The 26,060-nt window shown below is 42.3% G+C and overlaps 1 protein-coding gene across 1 annotated transcript in view; it reads right to left on the reverse strand.

The window, feature by feature from the left end:
* Positions 1–26,060, reverse strand: part of pdgfc (platelet derived growth factor c) — a 491,598-nt gene that overhangs the window by 67,709 nt on the left and 397,829 nt on the right. Inside the window, exon 4 of the mRNA XM_068042045.1 lies at positions 6,178–6,379. Coding sequence (XP_067898146.1) covers positions 6,178–6,379 — 202 coding nt within the window. The remainder of the gene's footprint in view (positions 1–6,177; positions 6,380–26,060) is intronic.

Consider the following 26,060-nt stretch of genomic DNA (forward strand, 5'->3'; position numbering starts at 1 on the left):
TATAAAGCTCTGTTTAGGCCCCAGCTGGAGTATTGCATCCAGTTCTGGTCACCACACTTCAGGAAGGATGTGAGGCTCCTTGAGAGGGTGCAGAGATTTACCAGAATAGTTCCAGGGTTGGAGGATTTTAGTTACAAGCTTAGGTTGGAAAAGCTGGGTTTGTTCTCCTTAGAACAAAGGAGATTGAGAGGCGATTTGATAGAGGTGTACAAGATTATGACAGGCTTAGATAAGTTAGACAAGGAAACAATGTTGTCATTAACAAATGGTACAAGAACTAGGGGACATTGAATGTTTTTGGGCAAAACATGCAGAGGGAATATGAGGAAGAACATTTTTACACAGCAGGTGGTAATGACCTGGAGCTCGCTGCCCAAAAGGGTGGTGGAAGCGGAGATGATCAACGACTTCAAGAGGAAGCTGGACGGCCACCTGAGAGAAATAGACTTGCAGGGCTACAGGGACTCGAGCCAGGGGAGTGGAACTCACTGCATAGCTCCTGTAGGACGTGCATAGCTGCCGGTATGGGCTTGATGGGCTGAATGGCCTCCTTCTGTGCCGTAAGTGACTATGACTCTATGAGAGCTCAATAGGCCACTAGCCCTCTCCCCTCTCCATCTCACTGACAAAATGGGAGGGCTCTCTTTATATCTCTCTTCCATCAAACAAAGTAAGGGATCTGTGCTTGATTAGTGAGTGACAGGAAGCCTGGAACAATTAGCTTTGACAAGCTTGGCTTGAAATGCATTCCTATATTTACGAAGGTATCAAATTTTCTATAATGAGAATAGAAAATTGGATGTTCTCACTGTGGAAATGGTACACTGTTCGCTCATGTACTTTATGTAAAATAAACCAGTTGCTAGTTTGAAATCGTGCCTCGTCTTGATAGACCATCTTCTGCAAAGAAAGGAGATTGTGCATGTATATATTTGAGTTGCTGGTATCTGGATCAAGGGTTTCTGGCCTGAATGTTACCGGCCTCTGGGTGACAGTAGCGGAGACAGATGGCTGGTAAAATAGCGGGGTGCCACATTGGGATGGCTCTTGGATGCAGTCCCGCCACCAAGGAGGTTTCCCAGCAGCAGGTAGGAATGGATCAGCTGCCCGCTCCATAGAGGTGGGCAGCCGGTTTGCATAATCAATGGCCCTATTAGGGGCCATTACATATAAACATAGAAAAAAGTAGCAGGAGTAGGCCACTCGGCCCTTCGAGCTTGCTCCGCCATTCATTATGATCATGGCTGATCATCCAACTCAGTAACCTGTTCCCACTTTTGCTCCATACCCTCTGATCCCTTTAGACCCAAGAGCTATATCTAACTCCTTCTTGAAAACATACAATGTTTTGGCCTCAACTGCTTTCTGTGGTAGCGAATTCCATAGGCTCACCACTCTCTGGGTGAAGAAATTTCTCCTCATCTCAGTCATGAAGGGTTTACCCCGTTTCCTTAGACTATGACCCCTGGTTCTGGACTCCCCCACCAACGGGAACATCCTTCCTGCATCTACCCTGTCAAGTCCTGTTGGAATTTTAGAGGTTTCTATGAGGTCCCCCCTCACTCTTCTGAACTTAAGTGGGGTCGCTGGCTTTTGCCTGTGGCAGGCAGCACCCTGCAACATGGGGAGGCAATCAGCTTCATGGAGGCGGCCTCCCAGCAGCAGCCTTGGCGGGCGGTGGGGGGCCATCAGAGCCAGACCTTCTGTACCTCAAAGAGGGGACCATGGGCAGGAAAGGCAGCCCCTGCGGCCGCAACAATCACCCAGAGGGGTTTCCCCTCCGATTGGCAGGGCCTTCGGTCTTTGGCCATCCAGAATTTTAAATAGCACTTACCTCTTCAAGGTCTCCTAGCTGCCTCAGCAGCGCCCACCTCTCCCAATGGGACCTCTCCCAATGGGACTGGGATTCAGAGCTGTTGGCCCCCTGAATGGGCCGGCAGCATCAGCAGCCCGCCAGCCGTTCTTAATTGGATGGCCGGCCCGGAGACATCCAATTAGAAGGCCGCCTCTGGTAAAATTGTCGAGCCGGTCCCGCTGCCGGCAAGTGTGGGCTCGGGACTCCCATTTAGTCCCGACATTGGGGTTCCGAAGCCTCTGGTAAAAATCAGCCCTCTGAGTCACAATATTGGCTAACTAGACAGTAAAAGGTGCCCTGCGGGTAATGAGGTCTGCTTGCAGGATTGATCGGTGATGTTGAACAAGACAATATTTAGTGCAAAAACCCAAATATTACAACACTTACCCACCACCTAACAGACAGTAATTATTTGAGCTATTAGGTCCATGTATGACAGAAATTTTACAAATGTGATACTTTCTCATGCATTGCAAGCACTCTCTAAATATAGAAGCTTTAATTATAAAGACATATATAAATTCTGAAGTTCTCCTGAAATATTCAAGAAAGTAAATCCTAGTTTTACTTATTATTAAATCATCTGGCAGCCTACTGTGTGTCACTATATGTTACAATGCCCCCGCATTAAAAATAGAAAATAGCAAGCGGGGACTAAAATTTCTTAAATTTATGCATAATGTAAAGCATAATATGGTCTGTGTTGTTAAGGGGATTTTAACTCTTTCCGATGAGCAGCATTGGAACAGGGAAGCAGTTAAAAAGAAGTAGCCCAATTTCATGGAACATAGAACATAGAACATTACAGCACAATACAGGCCCTTCGGCCCACGATGTTGTGCCGACCCTTTAACCTACTCTAAGATCAAAACTACCTACATACCCTTCATTCTACTATCATCTATGTACCTATCCAAGAGTCGCTTAAATGTCCCTAATGTATCTGCTTCTACTACCACCGCTGGCAGTGCATTCCACGCACCCACCACTCTCTGTGTAAAGAACTTACCTCTGACATCTCCCCGAAACCTTCCTCCAATCACCTTAAAATTATGCCCCCTGGTGATAGCCCTTTCCCTGCTCCATTTGCGTGAATGTGCAATTTAACGCTGCTGATTTTTGCAGCTAATGAAACTCCTGCCAGAATCTGATGGGAGATTCATTAACAAATGCAAATTAAGGTCCCATAATGCACATGGGCCCTCACAGAATTTTAACCAGCTGCTGAGCAACTGTAGCATTATCGCAACTCCTGAATGAATAACTGTTATCTTATATAAATATGCAATGTGTTTCCATTGTTTATATACAGACCTCAATTGAGTAGTTACTGTTTAGCCAGGAAATGGTGCGTCAGCATCCAACCTGTTTAGGTTCATGTGCGATAGTGTCAGAAACATTGGTTGTAATGGTATTGATACATTATGATGGTATTTTCATCAAAACTTATAGCACAGCAGGAGGTCATTTGGCCCATCATGTCTGTGCTGGTTCTTTGAAAGAGCAGTTGTGCTTAGCTCCACATCCTGGCTTTTTCAATATGAATTTTGCTCAAGTAAACTGGTGTTTTTTAAAAATTGATTTTTGGGTTGTGGGTATCACTGGCAAAGTCGCCATTTATTTCTCATCCCCTATTGTCCTGAGAAGGTATTAGCAGACCTTCAATAGTGCATCTGATACAAGTAAGTGACTCACTATGAGTCAACTGTGTTGATATACAAGTGGAATCACACATGGAACAGACTGGGTACAGTTGGCAAATTCCCTTACCAAAAGGACATTGGTGAAGCAGTTGGACTTTTATGGCAATCCAACAGCTTCATGGCCACTTTTTGCTGATAGTAGATTTTTAATTCCAAATTTTGAATACTGAATTCAAATCCTCAAATTGCCACGGTTGGATTTATACAGAAGATCTCTAGGCCAATGGATTTAAGTCCAGTAACATAACCACTACGCTGCTGTACTCATAGATATGTAAATATTTATTTGGAAGGTTATCGAGATTGTTAGTTCAAACACAATGTTTAATCTTTACCTATTTCCAGCTCTATGTCTTTTTGTAAGCATTTATTCAAGAATTCATTGAACACAGACAATTCTAACTCTGCACCTTTGTGAACATCTCCTTTCACTCCACTCACTTCCTCCAAATAAATGATGTTGCTATGGGAACCCATATGGCTCCTAGCTATAATAAAAGCAAAATACTGCGGATGATGGAAATCTGAAATAAAAACAATGTGCTGGAAATACTCAGCAGGTCTGGCAACACCTGTGCAGAGAAAAGTAGAGTGAACATTTCAGGTCTGTGACCTTTCATCAGAACTGGCAAAGGTTAGAAATGTAATAGGTTTTAAGTAAATAAAGCAGGGGTGGCGAGGAAGAGAACAAAAGGGAAGGTGTGCGATAAGGCAGAGGGCAGGAGAGATTAAATGGCATGAGACAAAGGCAAAGAGAGTGCTAATAGTGTGGTGAAAGACAAAGCATTAGTCCGAGAGAGAGTGTTAATGACAGAATAACGAACAGCTCTGTCCAAAAGCACAAACATGAAAAACCATTGGAGATTGGAGAAGATGGGGCTGTTTTCCTTGGAGAAGAGAAGGCTGAGAGGTGATTTCATAGAGGTATTCAAAATCATGAGGAGTCTGGACAGAGTAGATAGAGAGAAACTGTTCACACTTGTGAAAGGATCGAGAACGAGAGGGCACAGATTTAAAGTAATTGGTAAGAGAAGCAAAAGTGACATGAAGAAAAACTTTCATGCAGCAGGTGGTTAAAGTCTGGAATGCGCTGCCTGAGAGTGTGGTGGAGGCAAGTTCATTTGAAGCATTCAAAGAGGAATTAGACTGTTATATGACAAGGAAGAATGTGCAGGGTTACGGGGAGAAGGTAAGGGAATGGCACTAAGTGAATTGCTCTTTCGGAGAGCTGGTGTGGACACGATGGGCCAAATGGCCTCCTTCTGCACTGTAACAATTCTGTGATTCTGTGATACTAAGTGAGCCCTCAGATCTAAATTTGATTCAGGTTCCAGGCTTAAAACGTGTTACATCTCTAACTTTTTCCAGTTCTAACTAAAGATCATTGACCTGAAACGTTGGGCAGATTTTTTCTAGCCCTCTGACGTCAGGGGTCGTGGTGGGGGGGCCTGGAAAATTCTTCTGGGAGAGGCCCACCATGACTCTCGATGCCAGGAAGGCCCCACTGCAAATGATATTACAAATAAAGGATAATTACCTACTTGGTAGCGACAGCCGTCCCATGCCGATATTTCAGCCATTGGCTGGAACTCCCGTGCCTTCGGAACTCCATTTGGAGTTCAGAGGCGTGACACTGATGGGGAGGGGGGAGGAGTGAAAATTTCAGGGCGGATGGGGGGAAGCAGGGAAAACCACTCCAATTGGGTGTGGGGATGGTGGGAAGGGTTTGAGGGTCAAAGGTGCTGAAGTTAGGGGGTGAAAGGTCTTCATTTAACAAATTGGTTTTACGGGGGGTGGGGGGGGTGGGTTGTTTTATTTCTTGACAACTCAGTTGGGGGTGTTAGAAATGGGACTGAAAGTATCAGTAACACTTTATTTCTCCTTTCAGGGCGGCAGCACCTTTAAAAATTGAAATATAGCTGAAGGGCTTGATGCCCTTTAAAAATGACACCGGCGCCTGCCCAATCATCGGGGCGGCTGCTCTGCCCCCTCCATTTAAATGAGCCCCCGCGCAAAATATCAGGGGGCTCAGCGACGGCGCATCCATGCAGGAAGACCGCCTAGATCAGTGTGCTTCGCCGCGATTTGGGGCACGCTCATAACATTCAGCCTGATAAGTCTGTTTCTCTCACCACAGATGTTGCCTGACCTACTGAGTATTTCTAGTGTATTCTGCTTTTATTTCTGCATTATAATGTGTTACTCTGCTGATATCAGCAACATGCATTGTTGATTACCTGATAGATTGGTACATGACTGGGCACGAACCAAATTTGTCATGGTGACTCTCATCAAAAACTGTTCACAAGAATTGGTTTACTTGTTCATTTGCTGTTGGTAAACCCCTGTTGCATCTATTATTTATGGAACTCATATTTGATATGAGTCTGTACAGCAAATCCCAAGTCGAATTATTTGTAGTCATGAGCCTCACTTAACAACTGATCAATATGACTTTGAAAGAATCTCCAAGCAACATGAGTCACTGCGCAACCTATTCGACTTAGATCAAAACCAGGAATAATTTCCTTTGGAATAATTCTTGCCTAAGCAACATCATTGCACATATAAAAGTAATAAGGTAATAAGGCAAGATAGAAAGTGAAAGAGAAAACTTGCCTCTGGATTTTCTACCATGCACAAAAGCCTTTCCGAGCATCTGCCAGGTCGGTTTGTACAAGTCCTCCAAATCCAGTTGCCACCTTTCTGGTTCCAAGTACTTGATCAGCTCTTCAACTGTGTCAAAGCTTGAGACAGCCTCATTTAAGCCATCTAAAGATAAAGGAGATGGTGGCACGACAGTTGGGCTTTCAAAGTGGACCTGTATTGAAATCAAATTGAACACAGTGATTAGAAGTATATGGTTCTGCCGTCTTAGCTTGATGCTGTCAAAATAAGGAGACTTTAAAAGTGTACATTACATACATCTGTGTTTTTACAACAAAGGCATGGTCAACGAGTTGATGGAGTTTGGAACATAATCGACTTGAGTTTCAAGACTCCTTTAGTACAAATCAAACCAAGTACAATCCATTGAACAAGAGTCTTCCCTTTCTCTAACAATCTGCCAACTCCACTATTATTTCTACTGTTGTTGATCAAGAGTTTCCATTTTGGACACAAATCAGCAAGCCCGGCACAAATAGCTGGCGTTCAACTTCCCGCTCAAAATTATTTACATAATCACAAATGTAAAATCTTCCATGAATCAGTGCAGAGGGCAATGTTTTGGAACATATTTGTTCTTCTTGCATTAAAATGTTCCTTAATATATTTAAGAGTGGTAACCTGGTGCAATTTTATTAATGCAGCTGGAAATGGCTTTGTCATAAAAAATAGTTATTTTTAATACGAGTGTGTAGTCCATCACCTGTGAGTTACCCAATTTTAAGTAAATGAAAACTACTTAAAAACGAACTGTACAGACCCATTTGCTAGTTTCATTGGTGTACAGAAGTCAGTTTCTTGGTAAAAATAAATATTTTTTAATATTTCTACATTTTTAAAAGGTTCCTACTGGAGTCCTTGCACCTACAAAAACCTTAATTTTCAGAGTCTTACGTAAGGACTGCAAATGGGCACAATTATCAGAAACTTGCCATGATGATTTATTCAATCTGGGGTGTGGCCAGTTTTGTGTGCAAGGCCACTTCCACAACGATATCTTTTAAATCAGCACAAAAGATCACAGAAACGCAATTTGTGCTGAACATAATTTGTACTTGAAATTCATCGATCTCATGTGCTGGTTTGGCCGAATTTGAGCAAATAGCACAACCTAACAACAAAACTACCCCACTATCTCAAGGACCAATTATATTCTAAGGCCTAATAACTAATCCCTACTGCCGCCTTTCCACCAACCCTACCCCCACCTAACAAAATAATAGCCGATATCTTGTATTCCTATGGTTCCGTTGAAGGTGACATTTCACACTTCTGTACAAAAAAAGCATATTGCCTAATAGGCAATCTTCTTCTCACCTCTTGTTTCCAACTAATTTCTCGATTGTAATTTTTTATATCTCTAGTTTATCAGTATTGTTATGGTCTATGATTCTCTGAGCCTCATCTCTTGCTTCTCTAAGCTTTTAGAAATAACATTCCACAAATTTTTCCATCTCCTGGCATCATCACTGCGTTGAAATCAAGCTTCGTCACACCTTCTCATATTCTGAAACAGGCTGCCGAAGTATTCAAATTGGGCTCCTGTGCCAGTTTCAGGATTTCTATTGCAATTACTCTGTCCATTTGTACAGACAGCTGCAGGCCACTTTAAAAGCAGTCAAGGAAAGTTTTAATCTATTTTTGGTGATGCCAGGAAGAATACAGGTATGAGCACTCCTCCTATGTACACAAAAATCTCTGACTGTTTGCCAGCCCATTCAAAGGCTCCCTATCCCTTCCCCCAACCATGAACTCTATGAACAAGACCCAATCTTCTGGCCAAAAATGCATGGGAGCCGGCCAATTTCCCAACCTCTCACAACTGCAGAGCCACCATGGGTGGCCACAGCTAACTGATAGCAATCAAATAAGGCCTGAACTGAAAGTAGTTCATGCCTCAAGGTATCAGCATCTGGTGGGCAGCATGGCTGCTCTGCTGTCTTTGGGTAGAATCTTACCACTTCTTACATTTTTCTGCTGTTGGGAACAAAAGCTGGCCTTGACGCCAATGGTGTCGGCTGGCTGCACATTTCAGAGGCTGCCTCCATGTTCGCCATGGGTTCTTGACATGGGAAGCCCTATCACAGGGTGTGAAGCTATGAACAGCAGGCAGCCCCACTGGGAGAGTTGGGTGCTGCTGATGCATGTAGGGGACAGCGAGGCCATCTCAAGATGCAGGCATTCTCTGAAGACTTCTGCAAATTTAAAAATAAAGAATGGCCACAGCTGTGAGGCCATCATTGAAGGGTGGAAACCGCTCCACAGGACTGCTTGTAGCCATCACCCCCTGATCCTGCCTCCATGAAAATTGCCCAGAGGTGAGACCATGACGGGAGACCATCACGCCAGCCAGTAGCGGGAAATTGTGGGCTTGTCTGCCTCCGGTCCCGACTCCGCAGCTGACTGAAAATTCACCCCTTTGTGTTCATCTTGGGCAGAGGTTGTAAGCGGAAAGGGTAATTTATTTATTTATTTTTCATTTAGAGATACAGCACTGAAACAGGCCCTTCGGCCCACCGAGTCTGTGCCGACCAACAACCACCCATTTATACTAACCCTACAGTAATCCCATATTCCCTATCACCTCCCTACACTAGGGGCAATTTACAACGGCCAATTTACCTATCACTTGCAAGTCTTTTTCTTTTGGATGTGGGAGGAAACCGGAGCACTCGGCGAAAACCCACGCAGACACAGGGAGAACTTGCAAACTCCGTACAGGGAGTACCCAGAATCGAACCCAGGTCCCTGGAGCTGTGAGGCTGCGGTGCTAACCACTGCGCCACTGTGCCACCCCGGAGGGAGATATGATCCTCTCTCAGGTTCTTATCTCCAAAAGTTTTCTTTTCTTTTACAGCCTTCAGGCATTTAAAACCTAACTTTGATATCTACTAATCATTGATCTGCCTCATTAATCTTTTCTTCAGCTGTGGTGGTGTCCTGTACAGTGGATTAAATCCTTGATCTAGATTTCTCAACAATAATAATAGCTTGCATTTATATATCGCCTTTAACATAGCAAAATATCCCAAGGCATTTCACAAGAGCATTATCAAATACGAATTTGACAAATATAATAAAAACAGGTGCATCAGGTCTCAAAAAACCTAATATCTGGTTCTCCCTGAAGACATTCCAAGCTCTGCTTATTGGTGACTTTTACTCTCCGCCTCACAAATGTTACAATCCTGAAAGCATCCTTACTCTTAGGTCATGCCTTGCCTGGGTGACAGTATTTCAGCAACTTCCATTTACTTCAATGGAAAAGAAAATTGAGCATGGTGTAAGGAACGCTGCCGATTCACTATGACTATTTTACACTACCACTGAAGGCAAACATCAGCTCCAATTTTTTTAATAAGATTCAACTTTGGCCCAATCTGACTGAATGCTGAAACAGATCACACAATATTATTCACTAGAATGCTGATCTTTCTTATGAAATAAATACATATTGGGCTGGATTTTACCAGCCCCCCCGACGTCAGGGGTTGTGGCAGTGGCGGGGGAGGGGGGGGGCCTGGAAAATACCTCCGGGAGAGTGCCGCCATGGGCCTCAACGCCGGGAAGGCCCCACCCCATATTACCGGTGGCAGCGAGACCTCATGATGGAACTCCGCCACTCGGATCTGGGGACATTATTAACATATGCTAATTAATTTAAATGAAAGCATAAGTACTTACCTCATCACAACGGCCATCTCACGCCGATATTCCGGCTGGTTGCTGGATCTCCCGCACCTTTGGATCTCCGTTTGGAGATCTGAGGCCGAACACTGGTGGGGAGAAGGGAGGAGTGAAGTTTTCAGGGTAGGGGGAAGCGGTGAAAACTCTTGCTCATGGTTGAGTTGATGGTGGGAAGGGGTTGAGAGTCAAAGTTAATAAAGTTCAGGGGGGAAGGTTCATAATCGGAATAAAAGTTTTTTTGGGGTGAGAGGGCAATTTATAGATTGATTGAGAGGGGTAGGAGAGGGGATTCAAACTGCTATTAAAGTTTTAATTTTATTTTTAGGAAACCAGGACTTTTAAAAATTTAAATGGCCCTGAAGGGCTTGAAGCCCTTTAAAAATGGCACCAGTGCCTACGCTGGACACCATTGCCGGGACGGAGCGTCCGCCCTCTCTCCATCATTCGGGGCAGTCGTTCGCCTCCTCCATTCAAATGAGCCGCTGCACTAAATATTGCGGCGGCTTAGCGGGCAAATCCTATGCGTACCCCCTGCCACTTAAAAAGATCGCCGCCGAAATCAACGGCAAACTGGAAAAATCCAGCCCATTATATTGATTTTGTTTCTATTAATTATATGGCCAGTCACGTAATTTCAACAGCTTGTTGGGTCAGAAGCAGAGTTAAAAATTATATAAGATATATAATCAAGATAGTTTATTGCGCTTCATTTAAAATGTGCCATGTGCTAGTGCAGTCTAAGTCTCCTTACTACTGAGATAATGGCATTTGAACTGTGTAGCTGATGTTTTAAATTTACCACTAAAAAAGATCTCCAGTGTGCAATGAAACATATACAAGTGTTAATCATTCTATACTCTATTAAAAAACCATGTCTGGAATTTCTGTGGGGATCTCGGCATCTCCTGATCAATAGAAACCTGGGCAGGAGACATATTTATTCACTTTTGCTGTTTCTCTGAAGGGCAGGCTCATATACCCACATGTAATCCTAGGGAAGAGGTGAACGGGGAGAGAGACAACTTCAGGCCAACAGTGATCCTGGTCCTCTTGGCTACACAGATATCTAACTATGAAACTTTGCTGTAACATTTTTGGAGCAGCCAGCAATGCTTCCTCTTTGGACCAATGCCAGGGCAATGCTTACAGGATGCTCAATAATGATTCTGATGGCTGCTCACACCTCACTGTATCTTTGCTCATCTGCTGCTCATGGCTGTCACAGTGGTGTGTCTTAGGAGCATTCTTCTAGTCCATTTTCTTCTTAAAATAACTCACACACAGTAGGGAAGTTTTACTACAGGACTTTGGTGAGACCACATCTGGAATACTGTGTACAGTTTCGGTCAACTTAATTGAAAAAGGATATAACTGCATTAGAAGCAGTTCACTTGACTCATTCTGGGGATGAAGGGCTTATTTTATGAAGAAAGGTGGAACAGGTTGGGGCTGTACCCGTTGGAGTTTAGAGGAATGAGAGGTGATCTTATTGAAACATATAAGATCCTGAGGGGATTTGATAGAGTGGATACCAGAAGATGTTTCCTTATGTGGGAGAGATCAGAACTAAGGGACACAGTTTAGAATAAGACGTCTCTCTTTTAAGACAGAGATGAGGAATTACTTTTTCTCTCAAAGGGTGGTTAGTCTGTTGAATTCTCTTCTCCAGAAAGCAATGGAGGCTGGGTCATTGAATTTACTCAAGGCTGAGTTAGATAGATTTTTGATAGACAGTGGTAGCATGGATATAAAGTTGGTTGAGTGACAGGAAACAGAGAGTAGAGGTTAACGGTTGTTTCTCAGATAGGAGGAAGGTATATATTGGGGCTCCCCAAGCTTCGGTATTAGGACCACTGCTTCTCTTGATCTATATTAATGACCCAAACTTGGGTGTGTAGGGCACAATTTCAAAATTTGCAGGTGACACAAAAGTTGGAAGTATTATGAACTGTGAGGAGGATAGTAATATACTTCAAGAGGACATAGACAGGCTGGTGGAATGGGCAGACATGTGGCAGATGAAATTTCATGCAGAGAACAGTGAAGTGATAGATTTTGGTTGAAAGAACGATGAAAATCAATGTAAAATAAAGGGTACAATTCTAAAGGGGGTGCAAGAGCAGAGGGACCTGGATATATGTGCACAAATCATTGAAGGTGGCAGGACAGATTGAGAAAACAGTTAATAAAGCATATGGGATCCTGAGCTTTATAAATAGAGGCATAGAATACAAAAGCAAGGAGGTTATGGTGAATCTTTATTAAAAAAAATGGTTTGGCCTCAATTTCTCAACTGGAGTATTGTGTTCAGTTCTGAGCACCACACTTTCAGAAGGATATGAAAGCACTGGATGCAGAAAAGATTTACAAGAATGGTTCCGGGATGAGAGACTTCAGCTATGTGGGTACATTGGCAAAACTGGGCTGTTCTCTTTAGAGAAGAGTAGATTTGATAGAGGTGTTCAAAGTCATGAGGGGTCTGGATAGAATAGATAGGGAAGAACTGATCCCAATGGTGAAAGTGTTGAGAACATTGGGTGGGACTGTGGCACAGTGGTTAGCACCGCAGCCTCACAGCTCCAAGGACCCGGGTTCGATTCTGGGCACTGCCAGTGTGGAATTTGCAAGTTCTCCCTGTGACTGTGTGGGTTTTTGCCGTGTGCTCTGGTTTCCTCTCACAGCCAAAGACTTGTAGGTGCTAGGTAAATTGGCTGTTGTAAATTGCCCCTAGTGTAGGTAGGTGGTAGAGAATATAGGATTACTGTAGGGTTAGTATAAATGGGTGGTTGCTGGTCGGCCCAGACCTGGTGGGCTGAAGGGCCTGTTTCAGTGCTGTAGCTCTAAATAAATAAATAAAAAACCAAAGGACACCGATTTAAGGAGATTGGCAAAAGAACCAGAGGCGACATGAGGAAAAACTTTTTTATGCAGCGAGTGGTGAGGATCTAGAAAGTACTGCCTGAGAGTGTGGTAGAGACAGATAAGATCATGGCTTTCAAATGGGAATTGGATAAGCACCTGAAGAGAAAATTTGCAAGGCTACGGAAAAAGGCAGGGGAGTGGGACTAGCTGAGAAGCTCTTACATAGAGCCAGCATGGACACAATGGGCTGAATGGCCTCCTTCGATGCTGAAACCATTCTATGATTCTGATGTGTCCTGCTTGATGCACTTATGCACTGCAGACTAACTGGTGTTGCTGATGTTCCCTGAAGTATGTTGAGATGGGCCTAAAGTATACAGGTTTAGGGCTGTGATCACTTTTACTGCTGCTGGTGGTGGAGGTTGCCTACTGATCACATTACAGGAAATGGCATAGCTTCAACCTTGCCTCCTTGGTGAAGTGGAGCCTATGAAGATAGTTATTTTCAAACATTCCTAGGTAGGTTTGCCTGAGTCTCGAGTTCTGTCTAATGAGGGTAGTGGAAGCTAACCCCTGACATAACGTGCATCATATCTTTTTCTTCATTTACTTATTTATCATCCCAGAAACACAAAAAGAAAGGTACCCAAAAGTTTCCACTTTCAGATTTTTAGCAATCAAAGTTCTTGCTACAAAAACATTTAACAAAGAGATTAAAGGGACTGTTACGGCCAGGTGAGAAATGTGTCTTTGCTGTCTTTACCTGGTCTTAGTGTAACAGAGTTTAATTTTAAACACACGGTGTTTTGAGCTCCCCTTTGTGTGAATCCTTGTTCACAGTTTTCCAATTATAAGACAAAGAAACCAATTCAAACAGGCTTTCTCAGGTTTAAAGAAGAAAGATAAAATGTTATTAAAACTTAAAACAAACTCTAACATGGTTCATGCCTACGGATATACAACACGCCCACGCTAACATGCACACATGATATACACATGCAGATAGGACAGAAAAGAGAAGAAAAGATAAGGTGGAACAGTTTGAGGCAATATCTTGTTACAGTGCTTTTTAGTTAGTTAGTCCTTTTTGCAAGTAGTCATACATTCGTCGGGGCCCAGTGTTCTTCTTAAACCTTGTTCACATTAAAGACTTTTCTCTCTTTGCATTTCACGTGTTCTCACAAGATTCAGTTCTGTGGGAAGGAGATGGGACAGGTAGACATGAGAAGAGGTAATTCTTGCTTCAGTTCCAGGAGAGATCTTTACTTCATGAGCACACGGCTTTGTCTGTTCAAAATCCTTTGTTGGAAGTTAAAATTCTCTGCAACGGTCAGTTAGTCAGGTGACTAAAACTGGTCTGACCACTTCTTCTGATGTTTTTGGGAAGCAACGACTGGGTCCCCATTGTTCCAACACTGCTAGTACCATGCAAATGTCCTTCCAGTCAGGGCTTGCAATTTTAAGTTTTAATGTTTATGTGGTGAAATAATGTGTGCCTCAGTCTTGGTAGGTGGGGAGGTTTGCCTGACAGGGATGTACAGTAACACAACGATGACTATTGCAGCTTTCAAAAATTCAGTGTTCCGCTAGCAATCAAAGATGCCCCTGTGTAAAATCCAGCAAATCTCCCCTTAGGAACTGACTTGCTGAAAGCTCACTATGAACCTTATGTTCTTCACCCATTCTGCATGACAAGCTGCATGCACATTGCATTCTCCACTGGAAAATTAGGGAATCACTTTAGCGCTCATTTTGGAGTAGAAATGGGTATGTGTTGCACCTGTTTTACAGCCGTAAAATGGTGCAACGCTGGTAAATGAATTAGTGGGATGGCCTATGTCTATTCTGCACATGCATTCAGGCCACAGCTAAATTTGCCAGGCCTATTTTGTAGTCGTAACAGGCGACTGCCTGAAACAGGTGTTAGATCCCTGTTACATGATAATTAGGGGCCGGTTGAATGAGCCCTCTGTCTAATTTGTTTACAGTGAGCAGAGCAGGTGCCGGGCCTGCCCTGCATCCCTTGTGGCTGACAACCAAAGAGTGCAGGATTGCTCCAGCAATTCCACCATTGTTACAATCAACCCTTTCCCTCGTTACCTGCATCAATTCCCTTCCCTGCACTTACCTCAGGGTGTTGTCAGCAAGGCAAGCAGCCTAATATTCAGTATTTACAATGTGCAAGCTGCTTTTGAAGGCAAGACAGCAGACAACAGCTCAAGCTCAACTTCTGGCCAGCCTCAGCCTTCACGGATGGGGTGCATGCTGCTTGTGCAGCAACTGAGTCTGGGGCTGAAAACAAATTTCTACCACATTAACATTCAATTTCCATTCACTGCTATATTTAAGTGTTATTTGAATAACATTGTTTTAAGAGTGATTTGGGCCAGCCACAAGATCATTCCATATATGAACTGCAGGGGCTTCCTCCAAAAGGCATTTTCACACACAGTGCACTGGCAGGACCAAGTCCATCAGCTCAGATATGCCCCATTCTGATGTACATGTGGAATTATACAGAACATTTTACGTTCCAGCTCTTGCTGGTCACTAACCAACAAGCATGATGGTGGGAATGGTATAGTCAGATCCAATAAAATGGATATGCAGGATCACAGGAACAGCATGTCTGTGCCTGGTTTGTGTAGTAAAGTATGGACAAAATCTCGGATATCTGTACTATTTAATAATTTATCCTTTTTTTCCATTTACAGAGACATGTGCCTCTAAACCCAGAATGATTATAATTGGTCCATTTGAATTTTGTTTTGGTTCTCTTCATTTTTCAAGTTTTTTTCAGCAAAATGCTATTGCAGTCCTCAAAGGATTAAGCATATGTTTTTTTACAATCTTAAACCTGACCCCAGCAAGTGCAGTTATAATTGTGACAGGCTTGTGGTTTCTCAGAGATAAAAGCTTTTGCACAAGTTTCAGGTTTTATGTATTTTGTAAAAAGAAAGCTATTGTCCTGAAATTCCAGAGAGCTGGAGTAATTGTATGTGGTTGTGCACTGGAAGGTTGAAGGATATTTGAGAGACACAGAACATTTTAGAATATATTTGCAGCGTGTTTTCTGCCTTCCTTTTAAGTTCAGTTGAATGTGCATGTGCATGTGATGGATTATAATTGTCATCTCATTTCATAAGACTGTCTTTTGGCAAGAATACTGCCTTCATGTTTTTCACTACTCTTATCAGTCCTTCACATAATACAAGATATCAGACAGACACAGTGGATTTCATTTTGTTTCACCTTGTCTCATATAATCAACTTCAGGTTTAGAACTTGTGTTCATTAGAATAATTCTTTCTATATATGTGCATGTATATATATATATATATATATATATATATATATAACTACACATACAACATTTAAAACTTATCTCCAGAACCTATAAACAGCTGCAACATATTTCAACTATACTCTGTGTAAGATTTATGCCAATCTGTTCAAAGCCAAACTCGTACAGTATGCTTCAAAACCTCATTTGGACTTTTCACCTCAGGAATACTTGATCCAGCAAGGGAAAAAGGTAGGAATGCACAGCAGATATGTCCTTAAAGTGAATAAGGAGAAGGGAAGACAGCCAAGGAATAACAGTTGCTATTGTTTTATTATGAACTGGCTAAAATCCATCCAAATTTATGATAAATTATGTCAATCTTTTTATATGGAAAATGGCTTAAAGTGCAGACGGCGCATGCAGACTTTGAACTTGCCAGGAATAACTGACAGCACTTGCTGTGTAGACCTAAGTGCAAAAAAAGGAACTACAGCATTACCATTTTGAATGTAGTTGCCATGGGTGGCTCATTCCTGTTCAGTTTAGGCTGTAAACAAAAAAGCAAATATGAAAAGGTACATATTTTTCCCCTTCTCAAAACTTGCAGCAATCTGCTTATAGTAGCTCATTTATTCTCCCCCTCCCACTCTGCTCAGCCATTCTCCTGCAAGAAGAATGATCGCATGAGCTTCAGACTCTTTAAAAGCTTTCACCACCAGTTTTGCTCTGGAATCTTAGGCAGACATATCCTTTCCTACTAAAGTTGCATATAAGGAAAATCAGTTTTTAATCAAAATCAGTGAGTACTATATGAGGTGCTGTGTCTGATCTGAAATCATTATTTTAAAACTTCAAATAATGAGAGAAATATTCATTGTGAGGATCATTACAGCAGCACACTGTAATAAGACAAACAATATGTTACAGGGGAAGCAGAGATTCCCACCAGCTGCTGATAAGCCCCACCCGTGTTATTCAGCTCCTTGGTTACAGATATATGGCCAAATGGGCTGGGATCTAAGGAATCAGACAGCCTTCTGTATTAGACATTAAGCCAAAAAAAATGGAGATTCTCTGGCAAGATTTTCTGAGTGCCTAAAAATATAACGATACTCATGTGGAGAAATACCAATACCAATAAAACTCTCTCTCCAGGCAGGGCATCACACTAAAAGTTACAGCATCAGGTGGTTTATTTCAGAAATGTAGTGTTCCTTTCAAGAAACTTCTGCCGGTAGTAAATTTCTCAATTTTTCTTTCTCTTTCTCTGCCACTCTTTCTCACTTTCCCTCCTATTTTTTCTCTCGCCCACACTACTTTCTTTTCACTTCTGTCCCTTTTGCTTTCTGTATTGTCTTTCAATCACTTTCACTGGTAATCTTTCTTCCTTCTTTATGTTTCTCTCTATCTTCAGTCAGCTCACTCTGCCTTCAATCTAATTGCTTCCCAGATGGATTAATATACACATAAATTGCAGTGTCATGACAGCAATTCAAAGATCCAGCCAACACAGTTGCTTTAAACTCAAGACATCATCTGGTATACACATCCCTTGTGAAAAACACTTGGATTCTCTCTGATTTCAAATTGGCTCCTTTAAATTTGAATGATCTGAATCCTGAACCATCTGGAATAAAGCATCTTAGACAGATAGCTACTTCACTATAACGTAAGGTAGACGGATTACACGACTGAATGTTGAAAAAAGGAATGTTTCATTTTGTTTGAAGGCACTTAGATATCAATCATAGGGACCTGCATATTTTGTACACACTGCAACCATAGCATTGCGCATCACCAAAATATGGAAAATGTGACACTGCATGCACATACCATTAGTTTTTAAATAGGTGAGATGAAAAGTGTCCCCATCTCCCAGAATCGAACCAAACTTTGATTTCAGGCCAGCTCAGAAATGATGACAAGATAAACTTGCTATAATACATTATGCTGTGTAATTGCTGAACAGTACATCAATCCAAGAAGAAGTACAGATATTGTGTAACAACTTAGAATTAGAAAGAAAAATGCAGACTAATGCAAGTTTTTTGTTACTTTGGGAACTGCCAAATACCAGTGCGTGAGACCCTTGCCTGGAATATTCCTTCAATTATAGCTCTAAATTTGGACAAAAACACTCTCTTTTTGTTGAGTATATCTTCAGGGAAGCCAAAGCACAACTAACCCAACAGCACTTCCCTAACCATCAGAAAATAACACTGTCTGCATGCATGACTGTCTTAATGTGACCTGTACGTGTAATATTGTAGTACTCATTGTGTCAGTGTTATACCCAACATCCATTTCCACTATTTCCCACAGGTTAGATTCCATTCTCTGTTCTTTACAGTTATGGGGCAGGATTTTCCCATGGGCTTTGGGACTCTTGCATTGGGACCAAATGGAGGTTCCTACACTTGCCAGGAGCCAGACTACAGGAGCTATTTTCCTGGAGGCAGCCTCCAAATTGATCCCCTCCGTGTTTCCCTCCAATTAAGGATAGCAGGCGGGCTCCTGATGCTGCCGGCACAATCACAGAGCCAGCAGCCCTAGAGCTTTGGCAGCCTCACCGAGAGAGATGGGTGCTGCTGAGGCAAGTAGGAGAATACAAGGGCACTTCAAAATGGAGGCACCCTTGGAGGGGTGAAAATAGAAAATGTTTAGAGGGGCCAATCAGGCAGATCACTCGAAGCAGAGGGGAAACCTCTCCGGCGGCAGCATTTGGGCCACAGTTGTGGCCTTTGCTACGGCGAACCCCTCTTTGGGGGATGATCCCCTAGCCTGCCACAGGGATGCTGTCTCCATTGAGTTGGCGGTCTCCCCATGCAGTGGGGGGATGCTACTCTGCCGCAGGCAAAATGCTGGCTTATCCTCTAAATTTCCCCTAATTGGGGCCCTAATTATTTAAATTGGCTCCCCCCTATTTTCTTGCCTCCTCTCCAGTCACCCTAGGGCCAAGAAAATTCTGCCCATGATTTCACTGGAAATTTTGACCAGAGGAAACCTTCCTAGTTTACGATATGAGTGCACATGCAACTAGTGGAATTTATCCCTGCAGATCTCAGATTGCATTGTAAAATGAAGATTCAGCTGCAACGTTTCGATATGAAGGGGCAGTTTTCTGATCGGAATGAATAGTTGGAAAATTGTGCAGCGCTTATAATTTGCGCACCTGGCTGACAAAGCTTCCCATCTACAGTGCAAAGTCAGAAAATTGTCTCCAAAATGTATATCAAATACAGGTATAAAATTATATAGCACAGAAGGAGGCTATTTGGCCCATCATACTTGAACCAGTTCGTTGAAGGAGCAATGCAATTCTGTTGTGGCCAAGGAAAAGAGAAACAAGACAAAAAATTGATTGAGGCAAAAAATTTACTTCAAATGTAGATAGCTGTTGTGGCAGGTTTAACAAGAAAAATACATTTAATTTTATATTCACTACAGATAAATGAAGTAATGTTCACTACAAAACTTGCAACTGCCATTGACATAAATTTAGTTTGCATATGCAATAAACGTTCTAAAGTCACAAAGTTTCTTCAGTTCAAATAATGTAGCATTAACATTTGAAAATGTGAACTGCAGCTAGATTGGGCAGCATTAGCTTTTGAGGTAGATAATGGATAACATCGACAATTCTCTTTCAATGAAACTACCTGCACCTTGATTTATTTACTGGAATGACACATTATTATGTGAAGAGCCTTGGGAGCAAGCCGTATTGAAGACAGTGACACAGATGACCCTCAGCATGGACTGACACATCCAGAACAGCACCACCGTAGATGGAAAATGCTCTGAGGCCTGCAGTCTAATTCCCAATACGCTATCAGTCGACAAAGCTCCATGCTAGAGCATGGAGAGATAAAAGTTAACCTGAAAGTGATCAATGCACGGAGTGGACTTCCCAAATAGCAGGGTGCAGGCAAAAACCTGCAAAAAGGCTTATTTGTCTGCAGGAGAGTGGGACCAATGGTATGAACCCGATGGGGCAAATGGCCTTTTTCTGTGCTGTAAATGAAACAAATATTTGTGGGATAAGAGAGTGCAATCGATTATCCATTAAGTGGACAAATTTAAATTTAAACTTTAATATAAATTCCATCCTGCAGTCATAAGAATGCTAGATGCCAAGAACATGCTGGTGTTCCTCAAGGTCGTGTCCTGAGCCCAATCATCTTCAGCTGCTTCATCAATGGCCTTCCCTCCATCATAAGGTCAGAAATGGAGATGTTCGCTGATGATTGCATTCGCGACTCCTCAGATACTGAAGCAGTCCGTGTCCAGATGTAGGAAGACCCGGACAACATCCAGGCTTGGGCTGATAAGTGGCAAGTAACATTCGCGCCACACAAGTGCCAGCAATGACCATCTCAAACAAGAGAGAATCTTACCATCTCCCCTTGACGGTCAATGGCATTCCAATGGCTGAATCCCCCACCATCAACATCCTGGAGTCACCATTGACGAGAAACTGAACTGGACCAGCCACAAGACTCCTGTGGCTATAAGAGCAGGTCAGAGACTGGGAATTCTGTGGTGAGTAACTCACCTCATGTCTCCCCGATGCCTGTCCACCATCTACAAGGCACAAGTCATGAGTGTGAAGGAATACTCTCTACTTGCCTGGATGGGTGCAGCTCCAACAACACTCAAGAAGCTTGACACCATCCAGGACAAAGCAGCCTGCTTCATTGGCACTCCATTTACCACACTCAACATTCACTTCCTCTACCACCGACGCACAGTGGCAGCAGTGTGTACCATCTACAGGATGCACTGCAGCAACTCACCAAAACTCCTTTAACAGCAACTTCCAAACCTGCGACCTCTACCACCTAGAAGTACAAGGGCAGCAGATGCATGGGAACACCACCACCTGCAAGTTGCCCTGCAAGCCACACACCATCTTGACTTGGAATTATATCACCGTTCCTTCACCGTCGTTGAGTCAAAATCCTGGAACTCCCTTCCTAGCAGCACTGTGGGAGTACATACAGCCCAAACACTGCAGTGGTTCAAGAAGGCAGCTGGCAGCTCACCACCACCTTCTCAAGGGCAATTAGGGATGGGCAATAAATGCCCAACGACACCTATATCCCGCAAACAAATAAAGAAAAGGGACTGAAAGATCCTGCCGATTGAGTCAATTCAGTTTAGATTTACAAGATTAGCATACTTAACTTTGTAGGTCCATTATCATTAACCAGCTTTTGTTAGGAGGTCGATCTGGAACAAGAAAAGCCAATTCATGAGGCATCTCTTATGGAAAATATTCAACAACATGGAACCCGGTTTGTATTTATCCTCAAGGACATTTGTTTTCATCACAAAGGCTCCATATGTAAAGATTTGAAGTGCTCTGCCCTATCCAGTTCAAAAGCAGTTGTGAATCGCTCAACCATCATGTGGCTTGTTGAATTCTGCTTGATGGTCTGTGGGGTCAGAAATGATAAGGAGATTTAGGAGAATCTCCTGTTCACTCTTCAACAGAGTGAGTCGGTAAGGAAAAGTCAAAGTAGTCAGGGAAAGTTGACCATATTGGAAGTCAGAAAGAGAGCACTGTTTTTGGTGGATAGAACAAGACAGACTGAATTGGCAATATGATTTTGTCACAAAATCTAAACACCAAATTGCTTTCGAACAGTGAGGATGTGGAGGAGTTATGTTGCAGGAGTAGTAATCATGGGAGCGCACAATGTACCTGACACGGGACACATAGTAGCACATGGTTGAGTATCCACCAGCTTGCATAGTGCACTACTCTGCAAAAGAATAGCAGACTGTGAGGGAAGATGAGCACTAAGTGGAAGTGTTTCCTCCACTGGCAAAGCCATCAAATTTGGTGATCAGGTTATTTTTGGGTCTTGATAGTTTTTGTAGGTTAGTGACGTCCAAATAAACAAGATAAACATCATTACTAAGAAGTTGACCATTTAAGATGACAGTGAGTTCACGAGTGACATTAGTAGTGTATAAATGATAGATGAAGGACATTATCTTTGTGTTAGTTATTTTAGGCATTAGTCTTCTATGAGTTTCATATCATTAGTTAGTGTAATTTCCATGAACCATTAAGCATGTCTCATTAGCGGAAATTGCCTGCCACCATCATAGAAAACTTCTTTTAAAGTATTAAACCTTCTTGATACACAGGGAGAATTTATTGTGATTTGGCCATGGGTGAATTTAATTGTGGGCTAATTTTATATGCAATATATTTGTTCTACCAGCCAAACCAGAGAATGGCACATTTAGAATAATTGGGAACTTGGACAAAAAAATGGACAAAGTCAGAGTTTTTACATTCTATTTGGTTTACATTTCCATTTAACTCTTAAATTTGAAGAAATCCTATATCATTTTGGATCAGCCATTTGATATTTAATACTTCAGCTCATGCCCTGTGGGACCTCTGAATAACTTGGTGTTATAGAAATAATGTAATGAATAGAGTAGCTTTCCCACTTACTAAGGATTTTCTCAATGCTGGGAAATCAAAGTTATCTTGTACAGCTTCCACCAAAAGACATTGGTATTTTGGGACCTTGCTGTGTGCAAATTGACTGTTATGTTTCAACGGTGACTACATTTCAAAAACGCTTCATTGCTTGACATCCACTTTTGGACATTCTTAGATTGTGAAATGTGCTATATAGATTCAAGTTCTTTATTGATTTGTTTCTACTGTGTTAAGAACCTTGGGTTGTTTTAAAATCTGAAAGGCATTATCAGGTTATTGTAACTAGTTGTTGATCAAAAATTACTATGATTTTATAATGTTTATAATTTGAATTAATAGCTATAAAAGAATTACTTCTATCCCACTGTCTTTTTCTTCCTTATTCTCTGTGCTTTGGTTATTTTCCATTATTTCTTATTTACCTTGTATATTTTATCATTTATACTATTCATATAATGAAACTAACATGATTTTCTCTGTTTCCCAACAATCTGCTTTGGAGCTGGGAATCACATCACTTAAAGTCTTTTTCTGATGGGCTGAAAATCAGTTCCAAAGGCCTTTTCCATTCAAAGAACAGACAGAATTTTGAAGTGTGACCTGATACTGGAGTGATAGATCAAACATTCTAAATACTTTGCAGTTAATTCTGCCAAGATCCAGAAGCACAAGACATTGGTCAGGAGCCAAGTTAAATGCATGCAGCAAAGTAAGCCATCTAATTAAAGTGCTGGGGGAGGTGGGGTGGGCTGGTGGGCTGACATTAAATATGCAAATATTAATCTTTAGATACATATTAATGAGTACAAATAGCAGTGCTCTTGTTATAACAATGTTATGATGGAGACTAGATGCTTACTAGAAACCTAATGATCAGATGCCAAACCAGATGAATCTCGGCCATTTCTATCCCTGCCTGGGGCCTCCAGCAGCAGCTTGGCTATATTCTGCTCTAGATGATGGAGGTGGGTTTCTTTTCTGCAACCTTCTGCACCTACTGTCAGTCAGTTTTAAGGGCATGTACTTCCAATCTCATTAAAGGAATATGCCAGGATGAGGTACTGCAATGCTGTTATCTTTTGAGTGTTCTTTCCAAAATTCCACTCCACGTTGTACTTATTTTTCAGTGTAATATCTTTTTAAAGTTAACAGGAATTTAAGGAGTAATTACTTAGTGGGAATAGTATTATATTGATTACGTTGCTGGATTATCTGGACTAATGATCGGGAGATATGAGTTCAAATCCCACCACAGCAGCGGGGGAATTTATATTCAGTGAATTAAACGAATCGGGAATGAAAAAGTTTGTATTAGTAATAGTGACCATGAAACTACTGGATTGTTGCAAAAAACCCATTTGGTACACTAATGTTCCCTTCCTTTAGGGAAGGAAATCTGCTGTCCTTGTGGTTAACTTGTAACTGCCTAGCAAGCCACTCAGTTGTCAAGAAGACAGCTCACCACCACCTTCTCAAGGGCAATTAGGGATGGACAATAAATGCTAATCTTGCCAGTGACATCCTCATTCTGTGAATGAATAAATTAAAATATCACAATTCAAGCGCTCCCAGCAGACAGCAGGATGGTAGGGGACACATCTGGACAGATGTGCACAAGCCATGATCACTTGTGAATTAAAACTTTAATGAATGGAAAATCATGTGCTGTGCACTGAATATTTCACAAGCTGTAATTCCCTTCGATGTTGCCCTTTGCTGGAACCAGCAGATTGTGGAATCACTCCTTTCCGTCTTGAAATTAGACTGTGAGATACCAATGTAAGGACACTTAACACATCCATCTGAAATTCTGTGTTGCCCTATTTTAGGGGCTGCTTTAAACTGCTCTAAATAAATGACCTAACAGTCCTGGTTTAGAGAGAGATTTCAGAGGAACACGTGAAACATTTGTATATTAATATCCCACTACATCATTTCTGAGCCTCAGGGGGAAGTACTAAGCTCCTCCCTGCCAGACAGGAATGAAGTGGGTGAATGCTAAAAATTGGGAGAGTAAATTTATTGTTCTATTCCTGCTTACTTTGTATGGACCACCACCATTTTCCCAGGGGGCACTTCAGTCAGCTGATGCTCCCACTGCGGGAAGTCAGAAACGTTATGCAGACATGAAAATTGTATTTCAGTGCAAAAATATTGCTGGAATTCAAATGTCCCATTGATATGGCTACAAGGTAAATCCTAGTGGGAATGGTGGGAAATTGAGCAGGCAATAGGATTTAAAAAGTTAACAGTCATTTAGATCATAGGCAGCTATGGCTGGTGAGGTTTTTGTAATTCGAGCTTCTTGTGACTTCTAATCCTACTATTTTCTGATAACCTCTTTAGTTTACTTACACTGAAGAAGCTGCCATTATTTATAAGGGGTGATGCACATGCTGCCTTGTACAGGTAGAGGAAAAGGAGGAGGAAGAAGCAGCAGCAGGTCAGACTCAGCAGCATATAGCAGCAGCAGCAGCAGCAGCAGGGTGGCCTCAAAGAGTACAGTGAGTGAGGGGGGGCCTTCTTGTGGAAGGCCTACCCTCTTAACAGGATATCCAGGCTGAGGTTCACCGTTCCCACCTTTCTTAACATGCATGATGAGACTGCAAGTGGTTGCTAACTAATGCAACCTTACACAACAAAACCTACAGCCTGCTGCACTGAGGGGCCATACCATGTCTGTGTCTGGGAAAGTGACCATCTCTCCAAATTTCTTTGCCTCAGGGCCATTCCAGGCAGTCACAGAGGACATAAGATAAGAAAATAAACATATTTATATAGCCGCTTTCATGACCTCAGGACATCCTAAAGCACTTTATAACCAAAGAAATACTTTTGAAGTGTAGTCACTGTTGTAATGTAGGAAACACAGTATCCAATTTGTGCACAGCAAGGTCCCACAAACAGCATTGAGATAAAGACCAGATAGCCTGTTATAGCGATGTTAGTTGAGGTATAAATACTGAACTGGACTCTTGAGATGACACTGCTCGCATCTCACAGTCATTATCCTATAAGTGCATCAAGTAGGTGACAAATCTGTTAGTTGCCAGAGTGAACCATTGCATCTCCTCCCCAATTGATGAAAACACTCAGAACAGAAGAGTCCTGAAATCTGCAGCAATGGCTATCTTCCCTAGGGTGCATGCCACAATTGGCTGCACTCATGTTGCCATCAGGACACAGCACAACCAGCCAGAAGCTTTTATTAACTGCAAGGGTTCACTTGGTGAATTCACAGCTAGGATGTGATTAGACCAAGAGAATGATGCTGGCTTGTACCAGGTACCCAGCTAGCTGCCATGATTCATTCATCCTGCAGCAGTCAAACAACCCACCATGGCAAGAATGAGAGAGGATGGCTGCTTGAGTTTAAGGGCTATGCCCTGCTAGCTTGGTTAATGACACTCCTTTGAAATTCCAGAATGTTTGAGCAGATCAGATACAATGAGAGGCATTGTCATTATTGGGCTCACAATAGGGCTCCTAAAGAAAAGGTATAGGTGCCTTGATAGATCCCGGGGGCCTGCTGCA

The sequence above is a fragment of the Heterodontus francisci genome, chromosome 1, assembly GCF_036365525.1.
Source record: "Heterodontus francisci isolate sHetFra1 chromosome 1, sHetFra1.hap1, whole genome shotgun sequence".
NCBI lineage: Eukaryota > Metazoa > Chordata > Chondrichthyes > Heterodontiformes > Heterodontidae > Heterodontus > Heterodontus francisci.